The following is a 20,436-nucleotide window of genomic DNA, read 5'->3' as shown; positions in this document are numbered from 1 at the left end:
AGTTGTGTTACGTTAAACCATTGTTTGTCCTTGCCTTTTCAGATTCTGAACAATTAAGTGTCTTAATTGCATGGAATATTTCGTGGAACACTTACTTTATTTAGTATTTGATAAATTAGGATTCCACCTCTAGTGAAATATTAAAGAGAAACTATATGCGTCACTAATAATATGTAACGAAAGAATTAAGTTTCAAAATCTTTTCAGACTCTTAACAAGGTAATAAGACTAAGAGGATTATTGCTTTTGACATATTTAAGACTGACTGTAGTTAGCCAGGAAACCCTGGTGGCATAGTGGTTAAGTGCTACGGCTGCTAACCAACACGTCGGCAGTTCAAATCTGCCAGGCACTCCTTGGAAACTCTATGGGGCAGTTCCACTCTGTCCTGTAGGGTCGCTATGAGTTGGAATCGACTCGACGGCAGTGGGTTTTTTGGGTTATAGTTAGCCGCACATATTTTTCTTTCCATAGAGCTGTTACTTCAGGTAAAGTAATACAGTTTAAGCTTAGGATTTTATTTTTATTTTAGCATACTGGTAAAACAGTGTTTAAAGAGAAGGTGATTGCTTCTTATTTATTGAGTTAAATACTTTTTGAGTCTTTCTTAAAGTTCTTTTGAGAATTGACTCTTCAAAGCTCTTTTTTCCCCTCTTCTTTGTTGTTCTTTCTGTCACGCGAAGCTTTTTGTGACATGGTTTTTTTTTAATCTAAGAAAAAGGAGCTTTATGTCTTACATATTTTTCTTTTGAAGTTACACTGTAATTTGTAGAATACAAATAATAGGTGTTAAATGATAATTACTCTTTCACAAAAATATAAAGCTTATGTAAATGGACACGATGATAGGTTTTCATTTACAACTTTTAGAAAATGCTAAATAAAAGAGTGTTAACATATTAAGATACAAATATATGGGAAGGAGAATTAAGTAAATTATTTAAATTACATGGATGTCTTTTAAGAGTCTAACGTCATGCTAGATTCCTTAATGATATTTTTTTCCTTCCAGATCTTAGTTTTCAAGCAGCTTCTCAAATAATGTCCACTCCAGTTTATGATGCCATAAAATTAATGAAAGACATTTCACAGAACTACCCTGTAAAAGCAAGGTATATTAAAGCTCATTGGTTTGATCGTAGCCAGAACTGTCTTCCATTAAATAAATTTTATGAGATTAATTGATTTCGTCTAACATGATGATGTCAGTTCTAGGTATATATAGCTTTCACATAACCAATGTTTTTCCTCATTATATACATCGGTTTTTATTACAGCATAATACTGGCTTGTGTGCACATGTGGGTACACGCTGCAAAGTAGAACCCTGGAATTGTCTCTGGAAGTAAATGGAAAGAAAAAAAATTATTTAAAAAAAAAAAATACTGTAAACAGCAATCCGGGGTGGGGGGGGGGACTTGTTTAAGGAAAAAATAATAGAGTATTTCTCTTTTTCACTCATGGCGGATGATGAAAAGTAGTATTCTGAGTACAAAATCCATGCCTAAAGTACCACCAAGTCACATTCTTGCCCTGTCAGGTTCTTAATTTCATGGGATGTTTTGTGGAATAATTATTTTGCCAATATTTAATTGAGTTGTTTTCAAGAATAGTGATGTTGCATTACTAAGCGTGTCATCTGTTTTGATAGGTAATGCGTTAACACATCTAAAAGTGACCAGTACATGCAATTCAGGTTACCATATATTATGTGGCTTTACAAAATAACTTGATTTTGATGCATTTATATTCTAGTTAATAAAAACGTATAAAATTATAAGGAACAGGTGAAATATAAAATAAGTTAGCTGTATTTTATACACCAGTAACAAGTCACAATTGCGTGGGTAGCAGTAGTGTCTTAGTAGAACTGAAAAGCAACCTTGTGGTCTCTGCATACCTTATCAAGCCCTGACTGATTGTTATACCTTTATTTGTCTCAAACACTGTTTTGCCTATGTATCCACAGTGCAAATTACTGAATATTAAATCTAGGTATTCTTTCCCTTTAAAAGATAAGTAAATAGTATATAGTTGGCCACAAAATACCAAGACCCTCTTAATGGTACCCTGAAAATACAGGGGTTTTTTGCTTTCCTACAGATTATGATGACTCTATTGATTTAACTGGAAACGCTGGTGGCGTAGTGGTTAAGTGCTACAACTGCTAATCAAAAGGTCGGCAGTTTGAATCCACCAAGCGCTCCTTGGAAACCCTATGGGGCAGTTCTACTCTGTCCTGTAGGGTTGCTATGAGTCAGAATTGACGGCAATGGGTTTTTGGGTTTATTGATTTAACTATTTCAGTCAGTTTTAGTTTAAGCGGTCAAGAATTTGAGGAGTCAGTATTTATAGTAAAACATGAAATATGTGTGTGTTTGTTTAGCCACACTGCTGCTAATTAACAGTAGCTTTTAAAATCAGTACAAATAAAGTAAAATAATTTTAGTTTTAATAAAGCAGTTAATGGGCTCGTCTAAGGTTAAGTCAACACAGCTATTCAGTAGTTCTGATGCTAAATGGTTGGTCATTAAGAAAAAATTCCAAAACGTGCTAACATTGCTTAATGGCTAAATTGTAGGCTTGAGCATATCTCTAAACCCATTTGGTAGACAATCAGTAAATGTTTGTTGAAATATATTTACTAAATGAATGACTAATTTGTGCTGTTAAATTTTCACTATTGAAAGTATGGCCAGAATTATGGAACTTACATACTTTGGTAAAGATCCCAGGTTAGTCAAACTCTGTGTACAAATATTCGGAAATTTGCCAGTTTGCATGGACATGTATGACGACTTTGGTAACTTCATACAAAATTTCTCTGGGAAAACAAGGTAATGTTGCATTTCTAATAAAGTATTTTTGAAAAATAAGTATGGTGGTAACAAGCTCTGACAATATTTCATACATGCAGTTAGTACACATACGCTTTTGAGAGTCTCTGTTCCACCTGAATCAGCATCCTTTCAGATGAAACCCATAGCGCTGCGTGTCAGATAAGGCTATATGAGAGTCATGAGGGGCTGAGAGCTGAGAGTTTTTAGTTTCTTATTCAAAGTATTACATTACATTGAATTATCAATCACTGTGAACCTTACACTAGTATTTATTTTCTCAGATCACTGACCAGAATTGCTGTAAATCAACAAATGAGGGAGGAAATACAGGAAAATCAGAAGGTTTGTTTGAATTCCTTTCTCAAAAATTTTCTATACTAATATCAGTATTTTAGACTTTAGCTTATCAATTATGATATAAAAAGAAAATATTAATTTGTGTTTTGATTATTAAAACAGTTTAGTTTCTTCCTGGTGGCACAGTGGTTAAGAGCTCAGGCTACTAACCAAAAGGTTGGCAGTTCGAATCCACCAGCCACTCCTTGGAAACCCTATGGGAGCAGTCCTACCCTGTTCTATTGGGTCGCTATGAGTCGGAATTGACTTGACAGCCACGGGTTTGGGGGTTTTTTGGCTTACATATAGCTTACGCTCTATGATTTTAGCTAGTCTTTCTCCTACTTACTTCCTAGTTCACCCTACACTCTAGGCTTTCTGCCTACATAGTATAGTTTTCTTCACAGGGCAAATAGTAAATGTACGACTTCATTATTCTGCTTCTTATGATCAGTTTTCCTCATAAAAGCTTGTGAGGACTGAGTGAAGTTTGGGATGGAACATTACGCGACTCCTCTAGCATATGGGACACAACTGATCATTAGTTGGATAAAATTCTGTCAAATGGTCTTTTAAATTTTCTTAGGACCCCAAATGATCCTGACTGTGTTAATACTTGTAAAGTCCTTATTAGAACACTACTGTTGTTAGCTGCTGTTGAATCAATTTCAACTCACAGGGACCCTGTTGGACAGAGCAGAACTGTCCCATAAGGGTTTCCAAGGTTGTAAATCTTTTCGGAAGCAGACTGCTACATCTTTCTCCTGAGGAGTGGCTGGTGGGTTCGAACCAGCAGCCAAGTGCTTAACCGCTGTGCCACCAGGGCTCCTTCATAGAACACTACCTGGCTTTATTACATATGACTGCTTTGTCACATATGTGGTTGCCAACTGTTTTCTCCCATTTGTTAGGTTGTTTCTTCAGTTTCTTGATGAAGTTCTTTGATTCACAAAAGTTTTTAATTTTGATGAGGTCTAATTTCTTTTTTCTAAGAATTTATTATCAAAAACAAGGCGCTAAAGATTTACGCCTATGTTTTTTTCTAAGAGTTATATGGTTTTAGTTCTTGTCTTTAGATCCTTAATCCATTTTGCATTAATTTTCATGTATGGTATGCGATACTGGTCTGACTACGTTCTTTTACATGTGGAGAGTCAGTTGTCCCAATACCATTTGTTGAAGAGGCTGTTTTTCCCTTATTGAATGGACTTGGCACTCTTGTCAAAAATCAGTTGGCCATAGATGCATGAGTTTTTTCCCTTGATTCTCAGTTCTGTTCCATTGGTGTATGTGTCTGTCCTTACACCAGTACCAGACTATTTTGATTACCGTAACTTTATATTATGTTTTGAAATCAGGGACTGTGAGTCATTTTACTTTATTTTCTTTGTTCTTTCTCAAGATGATTTTGACTGTTCAGGACCCCTTACAGAATTGCAGTATTTCTTGATAAAAACATTTGAAAAAATAAGATCCTAGAATCTTTGAGACAAACATCAAACAGTATTCAGAGAAAAGCCTTAAAATCTTACATTAAAAATATATAAGTATAAAACCACTACAAATGAGAGCTATGAAGGTAACAGGATACACAATATATAGATATCAATAGATTCCATATATTACAAACAGCCAGCTCAAAGATATAAGAGAAGATTCGGTTTATAATAGCAGCAGAAACTGTATCTAGGAATAAACTTAGTAAGCATGTAAAACATATATAAAGAAAATTTTTAAACGCTCACTAAGGACATATTGAAATGCAGAGTATGTTCTTGTATTGCAAGATCACATTGCAAAGAAGTCAATTCTAAGTTAATTTATAAATGTAATCTGAATGTCTACCACCTGCCTGTCAGTTTGTCATAGTATGGTGGCTTGCGTTTTGCTATGATACTAGAAACCATGCGACCAGTATTTAAAATACCAGCAGGGTCACCCACGGTGGACAGGTTTCAGTGGAGCTTCCACACTTAGATGAACTTGGCAGAAAGGCCTGGTGATCTCCTTGGAAAAATTGGCCCATAAAAACCCAATGAATCACAAAACAATACTGTCAAATAAGATGGCACAGACTGGGCAGTGTTTTCTTCGGTTGTACATAAGGTCTTAGTTATCTGGTGCTGCTGTGACAGAAGTACCACAAGTGGGTTGCCTTAGTAAATAGAAATTTATTTTCTCACAGTTTAAGAGTCTAGAAGTCCAGACTCAGGGTGCTGGCTCTAGAGGAAGGCTTTTGCTCTGTTGGCTCTGGGGGAGGGTACTTTTTTCTACTTCTGTTTCTTGGTTCTTTGGAGATCTTTTGCGGCTTGGCATCCGTCTTCCCCCACCTGTGCATGGTTGCTTGCTCAGTCTGCTCTTTTTATATCTCAAAAGAAAGTGACTGAAGGCACACCTTACACTCATACTGCCTCATTAGTATAACAGAAAACTCATTCCCAAATGGGATTATAACCACAGGTACAGGGTTGTATTCTTTCACTGTACCTATTCAATCTGTATGCTGAGCAAATAAACACAGAAGCTGGACTATATGAAGAAGAGCAGGGCATCAGGATTGGAGGAAGTCTCAGTAACAACCTGTGATATGCAGATGACACAACCTTGCTTGCTGAAAGCAAAGAGGACTTGAAGCACTTACTGATGAAGATCAAAGACCACAGCCTTCAGCATGGATTACATCTCAACATAAAGAAGATAAATATCCCCAAAACTGGACCAGTAAGCAACATCATGATAAACGGAGAAAACGTTGAAGTTGTCAAGGATTTCGTTTTACTTGGATCCACAGTCAACACCCATGGAAGCAGCAGTCGAGAAGTCAAAAGATGCATTGCATTGGGCAAATCTGCTGCAAAAGACCACTTTAAAGTGTTAAAAAAGCAAAGATGTCACCTTGAAGACTGAGGTTCACCTGTTCCAAGCCATGGTGTTTTCAATCGCCTTATGTGCATATGAAAGTGAATAAATAAGGAAGACCAAAGAAAAATTGATGCCTTTGAATTGTGGTGTTGTCAAAGAATATTGAATAGTAAACCATATAATTGTCCTGTTCTGAGTGGCCAGTACCAATCCATTTCAGCTCACTAATACCTAGGATGTTGATGTTTATGCATTCCATTTCATTTTTGACAGTTTACAGTTTTCTTAGATTCATACTTTGTACATCCCAAGTTCTGATTATTTATGGATGTTTATAGCTGTTTTTTCTCATTTTGAGTCGTGCCACATCAGCAAATGAAGGTCCCAAAAGCTTAACTCCATCCACATCATTAAGGTCGACTCTACTTTGAGGAGGCAGCTCTTCCCCAGTCGTCTTTTGAGTGCCTTCCAACCTGGGGGGCTCATCTTCCTGCACTGTATCAGACAATGTTTCACTGCTATTCATAAGCTTTTCACTGGCTAATGCTTTTCAGAAGTAGACTGCCGGGTCCTCCTTCCTAGTCTGTCTTAGTCTGGAAGCTCAGCTGAAGCCTGTCCGCCGTGGGTGACCCTGCTGGTATTTGAATACCGGTGGCACAGCTTCCAGCATCACAGTAACACCCAAGCCCCGATCATATGACAAACTGACAGACTCATGTGGTTCCATGTAATTAATCTAAGGTAAGTATGTTTGGACCAGTGTTGCATGCTATCCACTCATCTCTGGAGTGTGTGGGTAGTAAGTAAACTGGAGTTGCAACCCTGGAGAAAGAGGGTGGTTGTGATTGGAAGGTCAAAAAATGTTGCAGTACCCTTTGCAGTGTTGCAGCAGCACTGAACCTACTGGAAGTGTACCACTGTTAAAATATTTTATCCGCATACACCAGTGAGTACAAATCTGGCAAAGAAAGTTCACACAAATACACACAAAAAATATAGTGGTTTTTATATAAGCAGATGATTTGTCTCACTCATAATGAAAGAAGTACAGATCAGAGTTAGGCTGAGAAAGCATTCCAAAACACAGAAGTTTGGCAGTGCACTCTTTTGGCAACTTGGTAAGGAACCAGGCATGTCCATAGACTGCTGATGAGCAAGCTAATTTGAGCAGCCCTGTGGCTGGAAATTTAGCAATATCTTCCGGAATCGTAGATATAGCTACCTTTTGACTCTGTCATCAGTTTCTGGGCATCTAACCAAGATATACCTGCACGTGTATTAAATGACATATGTCTAAGGTTATTCATTGTTACAGTGTCTGAAAAAAAAATGTTGGAAACATATAACTGCTGATGAGTGGGATACATTTATATGATAGAGTGCTGTGGAGTTATTTAAAAAATAAAAATGAGGAAGGTTTCTGGATTCTTGGTTCTACTGATATGAAATTATCTGCATGACATACTGTTAACTGCAAAAGAGCAAAATGGTAGCACATCTGCATATGTATCGTGTTATCTTTTTATTGGATGAAGAAATACTGGAAGGATGAACCGGAAATACTAAAAACAAAAACAGTTACTTGTAGGGACCAGGAATCGGGTGGGGGACAGGGGAGAAGGGGCTGGGCACAGACTTCTGTATGTTTATCTTTTAATACAGATTTGATTTGGGGCTGATGCAGATTATTAAAAAATATGACTATGCTGAAGTTGTATAAATGAATTTTGGTTTAGTTTTATTCAGAAGATAACTGCTTTCACTCCAAAGTACAGCACATTTCTCTTGGAGGCCCTTAATTGTTATTTTGCTCAAAGAGTGGCCAGAATATACCTCTGGGGATTTTTAAATTCAGTGTCAATCCATTGTGTGTCTCTTACTGGTTACTGCAAGGTCCGGTAAATTATATTCCATTACATTTTCTGTTTGTTTTGAGAAAGCATAGAAGTTGGGTCAGGTAGTCAGGTGACTTTAGTTTCTTCCTTTGGCGGTGTGAAGCAGAGTATTTTAGATATAGAGTTACATTATTTTACCAAATGCAGATATTTAAATAGAAAATCCAAATAAATGATTACCCATATCCAAATAAAAGTTCACACATTTTCTGCTTATTTTCACCTAGTTACTAAAAATGTTTGAAAATTTTAGAGTTCTAGAGAAATTTCCTAGATGAGAACCATTTCCAAAAAACATATTTTCTTTTGCATTATAAAGCTCAACCAGTCTTCTGCAGTTCAGTCCGTTGGAATTTCTTTAGCTTCAGGCGTTGGCCCAGCTCCACTGGTTGTTAAAGGGAATGTTAGAATAAACCATTCTCTCTTTAATTTGGGAAACCCTGGTGGTGTAGTGGTTAAGTGCTATGGCTGCTAACCAAAGGGCCGGCAGTTCAGATCCACCAGGCACTCCTTGGAAACTCTACGGGGCAATTCTACTCTGTCATAAAAGTTTGCTATGAGTCGGGATCGACTCAACTGCAGTGGGGTTTGTTTTTTGTTTTCTCTTTAATTTGAATGAGGTTATATTCTTCCAGGGGCATTTGTATTTGTTTTTGCTGAAAACCTAGGAACACTACCGACTTAATGACACTTTAAATAAGAATTCTCAGTTTATATTTTTTGGATGACAAAAATAGTGTGCAGTCAAACCCCAAACTCATCTGAGGATAAGCCGGAGGTCATGAATTCCCATAGAAGACTTGGTCTTCCTCCACCTAGAACCAGGGTGAGATAGACACATTTCTCTGTTCTGTGTTTCTGTAGGGCATTTTGTTTTCTAGTTCACCTTTTCACTGTGAGTATAGCACTTCTCTGTGTATGCATGAGGATGTCTCTGACCCTCCTGCCAGCTCTGTATGCACTGCCAGGCCTTGTCTCCTGTCTTCAGATTGACCATTGAAAACCCAAGCTGGGGGTCGACTCAAGGGCATGTAACAGCAAAGGCAACTCTAGAATTCTTTAGGGCGAGGCATTCAGGGTTTACACCCCTGGACTCATAGTCCCGCTTCCTGTTTGTCCTCAAGTGAATTCTCTGCCTTCTTAAAAGCTGAGCCATTCGTTTAGACAGCATTAAGTGCTCCACTGCTAACCGGAAGGTTGGGTATTAAGAAGAAAGGCCTGAGATCTATTTCTGAAAAAAGCAGCATTGAAAACCTTAAACAGAGCACAATTGTACGCTGACAGACACGGGGTCACCGTGAGTCTGAGTCGACTCAACAAAAGTTAAGTTGGTTTTAGTTTTAATATTTTAATCTTTTGGTGCTTCCCTTTAGTAGGAGGGTTTCAGGATTTCTGCTTCATTATATTGTTGGGAATTAAATTCTTACCACTTGATTTAAGAAAGACTGACATGTCAGTCAGGGGTATTTGCTAAGATTTGACAGTAACCAACTGAGGAGAAAGAGAAGAATTTGTGAGCACAGGTCTTTAATGGGGAGCCCTGGTGGTACAGTGGTTAAGAGCTCAGGCTGCTGTTCAAAAGGTTGGCAGTTTGAATCCACCAGACATTCCTTGGAAGCCCTATGGGGCAGTTCTATTCTGTTCAAGGGCAAAGGGTCTTTTTTGTTGTTGTTGTCTTTAGTACACATACCTCTTCTCTCTGGCTGTGTTTCAGCAATGACATTCACTGAGTTCAATTTATTACTTTTTTTTTTGGAATCTTTTTTCAAGGCACTGGATCTGGCATAAACCTTCTGAAAGGAATTAGAAATTTAATATAGATCTGTGTGCTTGATACGTTTTCTACTTACAGCTGAGATGCACTAGAATGAATGAATGAAGTGCTGGAGAGAGCTCGTGTCAGTATATATGAAGGTTCATTGCAAGTTTTGGGGGAAACGGCAGACAGTATGAATTCACTAGGCATCTGTAGATTTTGAAGTTGGAATAAAAGTTTCTTAGAATAAGTAACTCTTTGATGGAAAGGCACAGAGATAGCTAACCTAAAATCAAAATTTTACTTGTGAACTTTCTCGTTTATTTTTTTGCTGGTATTCCGTGGAAAGGAAATGTGGCAAATTTAGTTCCTCCTCCCTTCTCTGTAGCCATGCAAAAAAAAAAAAACCTTTCTGTGAATCTCTTAAAGTCAGTTGCTTCCTCTGCATTTCCAGAGTAATTTATATAAATCTCTATTATGTCATTCACCATGTAATGTCATTGAAATCCACTGTTTTAAAATTGTATCTCCTAAACTGATTTGCCTGCCCTGATAATAGTTTTCATTTTTGAATACCTTATATGCGACTAGATACATATTACATTTAAACTTTACAACAAACCTGTAAGGTAGATATAATCCCCATTTTACTGATGAGGAAACTAAGGCATATACCCAAATCATACAGCTAGTAAGTAGCAAGACCAGATTTAAATCAGGTCTGACTCGCAAACCGTGATCTTAATAACTGTACTATGCTGCCAGGGACATTGCTTTTTTAAGTTGCGTTACAGATCTAGTGCTCAAAAGCATTTCTAGCACACACTGCAGTTGTTGTTGGGTGCTATCAAGTCAATGTCAACTCACAGCAACCCCACTTGAAAGAGTAGAACTTTCCCGTAAGATTTTCTAGGCTGTAATCTTGACGGAAAAGAGCCCTTGGTACACAGTGGTTACAGTGTCTTCTAACCAAAAGGTCAGTGGTTTGAACTCACCCAGTGACTCTGCAGGAGAAGGACCTGGCAGTCTCCACCTGAAGGGATTACAGCCTAGGAGTCCCAGGGGCCCTTCTCCTCTGTCCTGCTGTAGGATTGCTCTGAGTCGGAATAAACTCGATGGCCTACGACAGCAAATCTTTACGGAAGTAGATCTCTGGGCGTTTCTCCCACAGAGCCACTGACTGGGTTCAAACTACCAACCTCTTGATTAGCAGTCAGGCACTTAACCATTGCACCACCAAGGCGCCTTCTGCTACATGTTGTTGTTGTGGGTGCCACTGAGGCAATTCCAACTCGTAACAACTCCAGTGATAGAGTAGAACTGCCCCATAGGGGTTTTTACCGAAGCAGATTGCCAGGTCTTTCTCCTGCAGAGCCACCTTTCAGTTAGCAGCTCAGTGCTTAAGCATTGTGCCACCAAATTGACGATGTGTGTGCACACACCCACAAAATACATAAAATGTAGTCGATAAGTAATCATTGTAGCATTAGAAGTTGATTGTCATATATTACAAAATCAGAATTTTCAAGTGTTTAATGCTTTCTCTGATCTGTTGTAGGAGTCCCATCACCTCAGTCAGACTTGGGCAAACTACTGCCCATAGGCCAAGTCCAGTCTGTCACCTGTTTTCTCAAATTAAAATTTCATTGGGACATAGCTATACCCATTTTTTTACATGTTGTCTATGGCTGCTTTCATGTTACAAAAGTAGAATTGAGTAGTCAGTTCAGAGACCATTTGCCTCGCAGAACCTGGAATGTTTACTGGCACTTAGTGGAAATAGTTTGCCGGCCCCTGACAGATCACTATTGTTGTATCAGGCAGTTAACTATTATTCTGCTCTGTTTCAAGGACCTTCAAGATAGATTTGATATTCACCCAGGTGATACTCGTCTGTATATAAATGGACTTCATATTGACACAGATGTGTACGATCCTTTTAGGTAAGTGTTAGATAATTGATAAAACTAACTAGGGTTTATATAAAGGTGAGTATTGAATTTAGTATTTGTCAAAACACAATCACGTAACTTTTAAGTTAAAAAAAAAAAAAAACCATTAAAAAACCCATTGCCATCAAGTCAATAAGTGCCTTAAAATGGCCAGAACTGAAACAGACCTTGCAGATATTTTTTGAGATGAGAAAACTGAGGCTTCTGAATCTTAGGCCTGTACGTATCCCATTATTCCAAACTGTCTTTCATTGAAGAGGAGGTTGATAATTTAGCAGGTAAATTCACTGGGGCTTGGCTGAGCAGCCAGAGAGCCCTGCGTTCTAGAAAGGAACTGAAAGCAACAAGTGGTATTTCCCAGAGGAAAGAAATTAACAGGCAGGATGTAAAGTGCTTGTGTTTTTATCAGAAAGAAAACTTGGAAGCATAATACTGTCTAGTATTGCTGGATACTGTCTTCAGGAGAGGTGCTCTAGGGCAGAATGAGGAAGACTTTTATTTATCAGTAACCATTGATCCATATATTAAAGGCATGGGCCAAAATGAAGAGAAATAGAAGTAAATTTGTTTTACTTTTAAAAAGAAACTACATGAAAAATTGATATTTGGAATCTAGTAAACACAATATTTAGTTCATATATTCAGTTTTAATTCAATTGAATATACTTTTATTAAACTGAAATTAATTGTTGATGGACATTTTGATTGTTTCCACATGTTGGCTATTGTGAAAAGTCCTGCAATGAACATCGGTGTACAGGTCCCTGTGGTGGTTTTGACCTCAAAAGAGGTCTGTTAAAAAGAACTTGGCATTTACTAGACACACAGGAAGAATGTATTAAATAGTATTTTAAAGCTTCAGATTGCCCCAACTTTTGTCAGTAAGGTTATTTATCGTTATTGCTGTTTAACAGTATATGATACTCTCTATCATGTTTAAGAACTATTGAATTATTATATATGTAGTTAGAATTTTTAATTTGTGTTTTAAAAAGATGTAAACTTTCATGATTTAATGGGGCCCCCGCCCTGTACTAAAATTTTACATTTTAAAACGTGCTTGGTCTTATTTTAATTTTGTAGATAGCACTGTTTTTTTTTTTTTTAGTAGGTGATAAAAAGAATAACCTAATAATATTTTTTTTTCTCATTTTTGACCTGTGAGTAGGGATCATCTCCTTCCTTCTTGGTAAAGGATACACCTTTATGCTTATTGGCTTATCTTGAAATAATAAGACTTTATTGCCACTAAAAATAAACCTCAACATAAATTTGCTCTATATAATTAGAAAAACTATTTGTCTTATGTGTTAATGAATTTAATTTGACATTATTTTCCTGCTGTTCATAAAAATAACAATGAAACTTATTTCTAATGCTTTGAGAAGCCTTTCAAACGTTTATGAATTAAAAAATATGGCAAGTGAAAATAAAACTTATTTCTTTTCTTTGAACATAAAGTATTTTGGATATGCTGAAATTAGAAGGAAAAATGATGAGTGGCCTTCAAAACCTTGGGATCAATGGAGACGATATGATCAAATTTTTAAAATTAAATACACGTACTTGGGAATACAACTATGCATTAGATATTCGGCATTCTTCTATAAAGGTAGGTGCTCATGGAATTTCTTCTTTTAAACCTTTAGTAGATTTAATGCTTAACAGAAAACCACATGCCAGTTCAACCCCAAAAATAATTCCTAGACTTAATACAATTTTAATAAGAAACTCCCATAGTATTATCTATAAACTTCATAAAATATTTCTAAAATTGATCTGAAAGTTGAAGGTATAAGAAAACGAATATTTTTAAAAAGAAGAGTAAAGAAGGAAGACGTATTCTTGTCAAGTGTTAAAACATGACACTAATAATCAAATTGTTGTGGATGAATTCAACAGAATATTTGATCCAAAAACAGAACCTAGCGTAAATATCAATTATAAAAGTAGAATCACAAAACTGTAGGAAATAGAACAATACTGGAACAATCTGGTTGCTCTTTAGTGGAAAGAAAATCAGTGTGTATCTTTACCATATACCAAAAAACAAAGTGAATTTTGGATGAATTAAATAAACATTTTAAATTAATAAAATATTAATGTTTTATTATATCTTCCTCAGAAAATACCATAAAATTAAAATTTAAGACTAAGGAAAATGTGTGTGAAAAAGCATTAGAACAAGAGTTACATACTTTAAATACAATAAAGGGCTCACAAATATATATAGACGAGATAAATTTTAAGATTCCGGTAGAAAAAATAAGCAAAGGACATGAACATACAGCCCTTCAAATAGAACATACAAAAAAATGATTAGAAAACACCTGGGAAAGTATACAACTTCACTAGAACAGAAATTCAAATTAAAACAAGGTACAGTTCTTCATGTATCAAATAGTCACATTATTTAAAAATCATAATAGTTTATTTAAGGAAAGGTGACGTGGTCAGGCACAGGTGCCGTAAAGGAGAGCACAGATTGATGCAGCTTTTTAAAAAACCATGGCTGTGGTGGTCAAGACCCTCAGAGAATGTCATATACTTTGATCTAGTAATTTTACTTGTGGGAAACTGCCATGAAGGAATAGTAGGGCATGGAGAACAGTGTTTAGGCCAAGAGATCTGATCAGCACTGCATGTTGTTAATACAACCCCAAATGAAAAAATGTAGAGCGGTTTTTGAAAGGAACAAATGGGAAACCTTACTTGTTTCCAGTAGCCACTGAGTTGTATTGTTTTGATATTTGATTCTATCCTGGATGAAATTTTATCACAGTGTAATGAAGCATCGTGTCAACTGTTTATAGCTGTTTTGGAACTAAGAGACAATCCTGTAATCAGGAAAAAAGTGAATTTTATGAGGTCAGGAATACAAACTGTTCACATGGTTGGGGGAAATGTTGAGCTGTGACTGGTTCAGTGTTTCTGAGCTTTTTATCAGTGCAAGGCTACTGCTGTAATCCTACAGATTTATGTAATTACATATACCATATATGTGTAGTCACATAATACATGATTTTATACAGATTTAACTACACACACTTTTTAATAAAAGAGAATGTAAGTTCAGTTTCTTAAGCCTAAAACTGAGCATGGAAGAAGAGACACAAATTTGTTGTTCCTAAATTACCTTCAGTTCCCTTGAGCCTTTGATGATATGAGAATCTCACTGTAGTACACATGACTTATGATTTGATTTTCTCATTTTAGCAATTTAGGAAATTGTAGGGGTAATTGTAACTTTTCTGTTTCTCCTCAAGTTGTAACTTTAGATCATAGCACCTATATGAATTTCAATTAACACTGTTTAAAAAGATATAGATAGAAGGATTTTCTATGGCTTCCTAAGCAAGAAAAGAAAACAAAATCAGTTGTCAGTGTTGCCGAGATATGTATTATAATATGAAAAAAGAAATTATTTAGTGAACCATATAATGAATTCTTGAGTTTTTTTGTTTTTAACCATAGTGCCCAGAACTATGAGGACTCTGAGATTTTACCCCACTTGGAAGCTAACAGGTTAGCCTGCCACAGTTTTTATGGATGCTGGCAAAAGAGATGGAACTCCTGAGTTAAAGTCAAAGGACAGCTTATTACTCACAGGAATAGCCGTAGCCAGAATATCAGTATTTGTGCCACACAGGCAGCCCCCCAGTGTTATGAAGAGGGTCAGTTGATACTTGAGACACAGGGGGGTTGCATTACAGAACAGGAACACCCAGCCTGTGGAACCCAGATTTTACACCGGGAGATAAACAGACTTGCCCTTTGTTCCAGAGAGACTGTTCATTACATAAGCACCCTTGAAAATAAAGCCCAGAACTAAGGCAGACATTGCCTCCTCTTGCAAAATGTGCAGAAACACTAGAGCTCGTGGAGGATGGTCTTCCAGTAGAAAGATGTAGGGTTGTCACTAGAGTGAAAGGTGACAGCACCAGCAGATACGGGCAAGAGATGATAAATTCAGTTTGTACACTCAGAGGTGTTCCTGTTTTGCAACTAAGCAAAGTGTGTGTGGTGTGGGTAGTATCAGCTGATTAGCCTAAAGCACTAAGACAGGTGGTAGTGCTTGGTTAGTACAAGGATCCTGTCTAGATTCTTATAGAAGCTTGCTGTTTCCATTTGCACTAGGGTTTTTTTTTTTTTTTTAACTCTCCTAACCCATCCCATCTTTTCTGCATTTTGGCTTTGTACCTGACTATTAACCAAGTAACTTGTGGTAATTCCAGTGTATTTCTAAATATTTACAGAGAGACTGAGTGAATGAAAAGACTGATTTCCCAGCTGTACCACAGTTTCGACAGGCTTTAGGCCTACCTGACGTCTCTTCCTACAGTTCCTCCCCCGTCCCGAGATTTCATATTTACAATATGAATGTAGTGTTTTCTAATACATTTAAAATTTAACTTTCTAAAATGTTTTCTTGTATCTAGGGCACAGAACAACACAGGTATCCATTACGGTTCCTATGATAACTACTTATACTACCCAGGGAGAGGAAAACATTGTGTAGAGTAAGCAAATCAAAGTCATTCACATTTCTTAAGTAACTGAATGATTTTTTTTTTTTGGTGCCCTCTGCTTTTTTGTAGGATACCAAGCATAAACAGTTTACATTAGTAGGTTTGACTTTTCTCTGAAACATTTCCTTTTGAGCATCATGCTTAGGGGCTTTCACAAACTCTAAGAGTTTAATGGTAAGGATTATTCTCTTTTACATGCTAAATTAGTGTTAGCTAAAATAATCAGCCCCTGGCGGCTCTCTCTTCGGACCACCCTCTTTATCCTTTTGAATGCCACCTTTGGGACAGATGTCCTGCACATCATCTTGACTTCATTTTCCACAAATATGGGGAACATGGCTGCCTGTTTGCTAGGAAGCTTTGATTTCTTTTGATGGAAAGTAGTACTAAAGACCAAACGGGGGCACTAGTTCTGCACGTCATGTTGTTTCCCCTGAAATACTGAGAACACAGTGGTGATGAGCTACTTTTCTCTTGACAGAGGAAGAAAAGTGAGCATCTTTTAAAAGTTGATGAGTTTATGTTGACAGTTCTTGAATCGTAACCTCTACCTTTACGTCATCTCGTGCTCCAGTATGTCTTTAAACCAGTTTCCCCTTTCCCGTTAGTTTTAGTGTGCCTGTTATGTTGTCTTACTCAGTAATGTGTTCCAATGATAGCCTTGCCCCACCCCTTTTAAAAAAAAACCAAACCCGTTGCCATCGAGTCAATTTCAACTCATAGTACCCTGTACTGCCACCCAAACTAGAAGTCTCTTTTCTTTTTCTTCTTTTTGGCTCTTGGCCCCAGCACCCTGGAACTGCCTTTGAAATGTGCAGGTTCAGATCATCCCCCCTGTCAGGATCATTTGCCCTTCAACTATGTGAAAAGAAAATGAAATTCCAGTATCTCTCCTAGTGAAAACTAAAGAGCATACCTGCACACATAAATTCCCTAAAGTTAGACGATAGCATGAAAGGGACAGAGGCAAATTCTCGCTTTTCTGGTTTTATCCAAAACTTGGTTGACTTTTCACTTTTATAGTAACGTTGTCATTGTTCATCTTTTATCACAGTTAGCTCTAGGATTGAACTTTTGTATAAAAACAGATGTTTGTTATCACAATATGTACAGTCATCTTTATAAAAGCCAATTAAAAATATCAGAAAATACAACCAAGGCAATGTTAAGAATCATAATATACCTTTAAAATTTAAAAAGTTCAAGTGGAATAATTTCTTTGGGTACATCTCGTTGTAATATGGTCTTGAGCCCCCAAGAATCACCCTGTAAAAGACACTGAGTCATTGGGTCATAGCATATTTTAATTACAGGTTTGTTATAGTTACATTACATTTGAATGTTCTCCCACACATTAACTACTAAATTATAAATGTTTTTGATCTATCCTGTAAGTGTTTGCATCCACATGAGCATGGAGAATTTATCAAGTTTTAGTTATGAAGAGTAAACTTAGTGAAATTGATAAAATTTTTATGTGAATTAAAATGTGATGTGTTAGCCCACCAGTTTTATAATCTATCAAATACATGCTGTCTCCATAGCAGGGGAATAACCGTATGAAACCTTTTTTTTTTTCCTGTAACTTGATATATAAAAACCCAAAACCCATTGCCATTGAGTGGATTCTGACTCCTGGCACCCCATAGGTTTCAGAGTAGAACTGTGCTCCATCAGGTTTTCAATGACTGTGATCTTTTGGAAGTAGATCACCAGGCCTTTCTTTCGAGGCATTTCTGGGTGGATTTGAACCACCAGCCTTTCAGTTAGTAACCAAGTGCTTAACGATTTGCACCACTCAGGGACCCTGTAGGTGCAGAATATGATTTTGCCAAAGTTTGTACAAACTGATCAGGGATTTGCTTCCATCTTGGACCTGGGTACGGTTAGCAGCATTACCTTTTTTTTTTTTTTTTTGCTGCCTGTGGTCTGTCAAAACGGCTCTCCCCAAGTGCTAGAGCACTACTTCTCCGACTATCTACAGTGAATGACCAGCTATTTTCTCCCATTGTGTTGCCAGCCACTGTGTTGTCCTACTGCAGTGACTAATATGCATCTCGTACCACATCCAACTTACCACAGTTCAGTAAACCCCACACGGGTCTGTACCGTATTCAGTGACATGAAATCATTGATCACATGCTTAGATGTCCCAGCGATGACAGATTACTTGAAGTTTCTGAACACTTAATCTAAATTTCTGTACTTACTGTGAGCTAGTCACCATCTACAAACCGCACGTTGAGTAGCACCTACCTGAGCGTCTCAGTTTGTCTCTCCAGGTGCACTTGCTTTTTAGTCAGGAAAAGCTTGAAGGCTTTGATGTATGATTCCCAACTCTAACTTTCCACTTACCCTTTCACAAAAGGCTGCTAGTTTCTCTGGAGGAAGAAGCCAAAACTTCACTCTCAGACTGGTTTGAGTCAGAGCCAGGCCTGCTACCCCTTTGGGGGTTAGGCTTTTTGCTTTTTTTAGAAATTCTTCATCTGAGCCTCATCTACTCATGTGTTCTTTTTGCCTTGGAGATGATGAGTGCAATTTTGTATGTCCCATTTATCTTAACTCTTTTTGGATCAGTCTTCTAACATATTGCCAGCATTCCCCTGCTTATTTCACTTGGCTTTGATCCATGAACATAGTCTTCCCCCAAACAAAAGATATACCTGAATTTAAAAATTCAGCTTATTGTTTTAATTGGAGAAAGGCCACTATACTTAAGAACTAAGAAACACTCTTGAAGTAGTGGAACTTAGTTATTGGAAACATTAATAGCTAGAAAAATTCTATGCTCAGGTCACATGCATACACTTACCCTGCTTGTAAACAGAAGTTTAATTGAAAAGCTTTTTTGCATACTTTTAATGAAAGTTTCATGTTACAATTAAATACTGTTATTTTTCCAATTGAAAGGTGCCTGCTTTGAGCAGAAAATTATTTCCAAAATCTTATCCTCTCAGCCCCTTAAAAAAAAAAACAGAACAAATTAACTGGCATGAAATACAGAGCTCTGAGGTCTCAGTGCTCTTTTCAACTTGCTTGTAAAAACCCAAAACCAGACCCGTTGCTGTTGAGTTAATTCCAACTTACATTGACTCTATAGGACAGAGTAGAAATCCCTATAAAATTTCCAAAGAATGGCTGGTAGATTTGAACTGTGGGCCTTTTTGGTTAGTAGCCGAGCTCTTAACTACTACACCACCAGGGCTCCTCAGCTTGATATAAGAGCAGCGAAATTAACTGACGCATGTTTTATTCTTCTTAATAGCAGCTGCTGTCACCCATTATGATATGTATTTGTTTATTATTTGTCTTCTCCCAGTGAGATGTCAGCTCCACAAAAACCAGGGCTTTGTTGATCATTCCCAGCATATATCAGGTCCTAGGTTTTTTTTTTTTTTTTTAGAACATAGGAAGTGCTTAAAAATTTTTTGAATGTGTTGATGTCAAAACAGTTATTTATGAAAAAAAGTGTCATGTTTTTCTTTTTCATCCTCTGTAATCTGCCTCCCCACCTACTTTCTGTGTTTTACAGAGAAAGCTGAGTCAGTGAGACTTACATTACTGCTGAGCTCCGTGTTCACGCCCTCCCACATAAAAACTTTGACAGTTACCTAATTTATTTCTTATAAGTTGCTTATTGCTAGTTGAGTAAGAACTCAAGAGGGTCATTGGGTATCCTGCCATCCCTGGTTTACCATTCCAGGTGTCCCTGTCCCAGACATCAAGACTAACAGTTTTAATTTTGTCTAGTTTAATTGTTTCTGTTCCCACCCTTGCTGAAATACCTCAGATACTACTGGCAGTCATTCTAGAGCTAGTAGAAAGAAGCGTGTTTGGTTCTTTTGGATTGTAATTAATTTTCAGTCCACTGTGCTAGATCACACACAGTGAAGGGGCTGTTGGTCATATTCTACCAAAATTAACCCCTTTTTTAGCTGCAAGTATTTTTTTGTATGCTGTGATAAAGATTCCTGTTGCCATCGAGTCAGTTCTGACACATAGTGACTCTACAGGACAGAATAGAACTGCCCCATAGGGTTTCCAAAGTGGTGATCTTTATAAAAACAGACTACCACATCTTTCTCTCGTGGAGTGGCTGGTGAGTTTGGTTTAGGAGCCCTGGTGGTACAGAGGTTATGTACTCAGCTGCGAACCAGAAGGTGGGAAGCTTGAACCTCTCCTGTAGGGTCACTGTGAGTTGGAATCAAATCAGTGGCAACGGGTTTGTTATTTTTTTGTTGTTTTATTTTGTTTTGCTTTTTGGTT

General features: G+C 37.2%; 1 protein-coding gene across 6 annotated transcripts in view; it reads left to right on the top strand.

The window, feature by feature from the left end:
- Nucleotides 1-20,436, top strand: part of UGGT2 (UDP-glucose glycoprotein glucosyltransferase 2) — a 186,417-nt gene that overhangs the window by 59,198 nt on the left and 106,783 nt on the right. For 5 of the 6 annotated variants that reach the window (XM_049853118.1, XM_049853117.1, XM_049853120.1 and 2 more), the window contains 4 exons: nucleotides 1,013-1,112; nucleotides 3,122-3,182; nucleotides 11,541-11,632; nucleotides 13,103-13,253. In XM_049853118.1, coding sequence (XP_049709075.1) covers nucleotides 1,013-1,112; nucleotides 3,122-3,182; nucleotides 11,541-11,632; nucleotides 13,103-13,253 — 404 coding nt within the window. The remainder of the gene's footprint in view (nucleotides 1-1,012; nucleotides 1,113-3,121; nucleotides 3,183-11,540; nucleotides 11,633-13,102; nucleotides 13,254-20,436) is intronic. The other variant, XM_049853119.1, reaches the window with a different exon arrangement.

The sequence above is a fragment of the Elephas maximus genome, chromosome 14 (assembly GCF_024166365.1).
Source record: "Elephas maximus indicus isolate mEleMax1 chromosome 14, mEleMax1 primary haplotype, whole genome shotgun sequence".
In the NCBI taxonomy this organism is placed as follows: domain Eukaryota; kingdom Metazoa; phylum Chordata; class Mammalia; order Proboscidea; family Elephantidae; genus Elephas; species Elephas maximus.
This window is presented reverse-complemented; position numbering and strand designations above follow the sequence as displayed.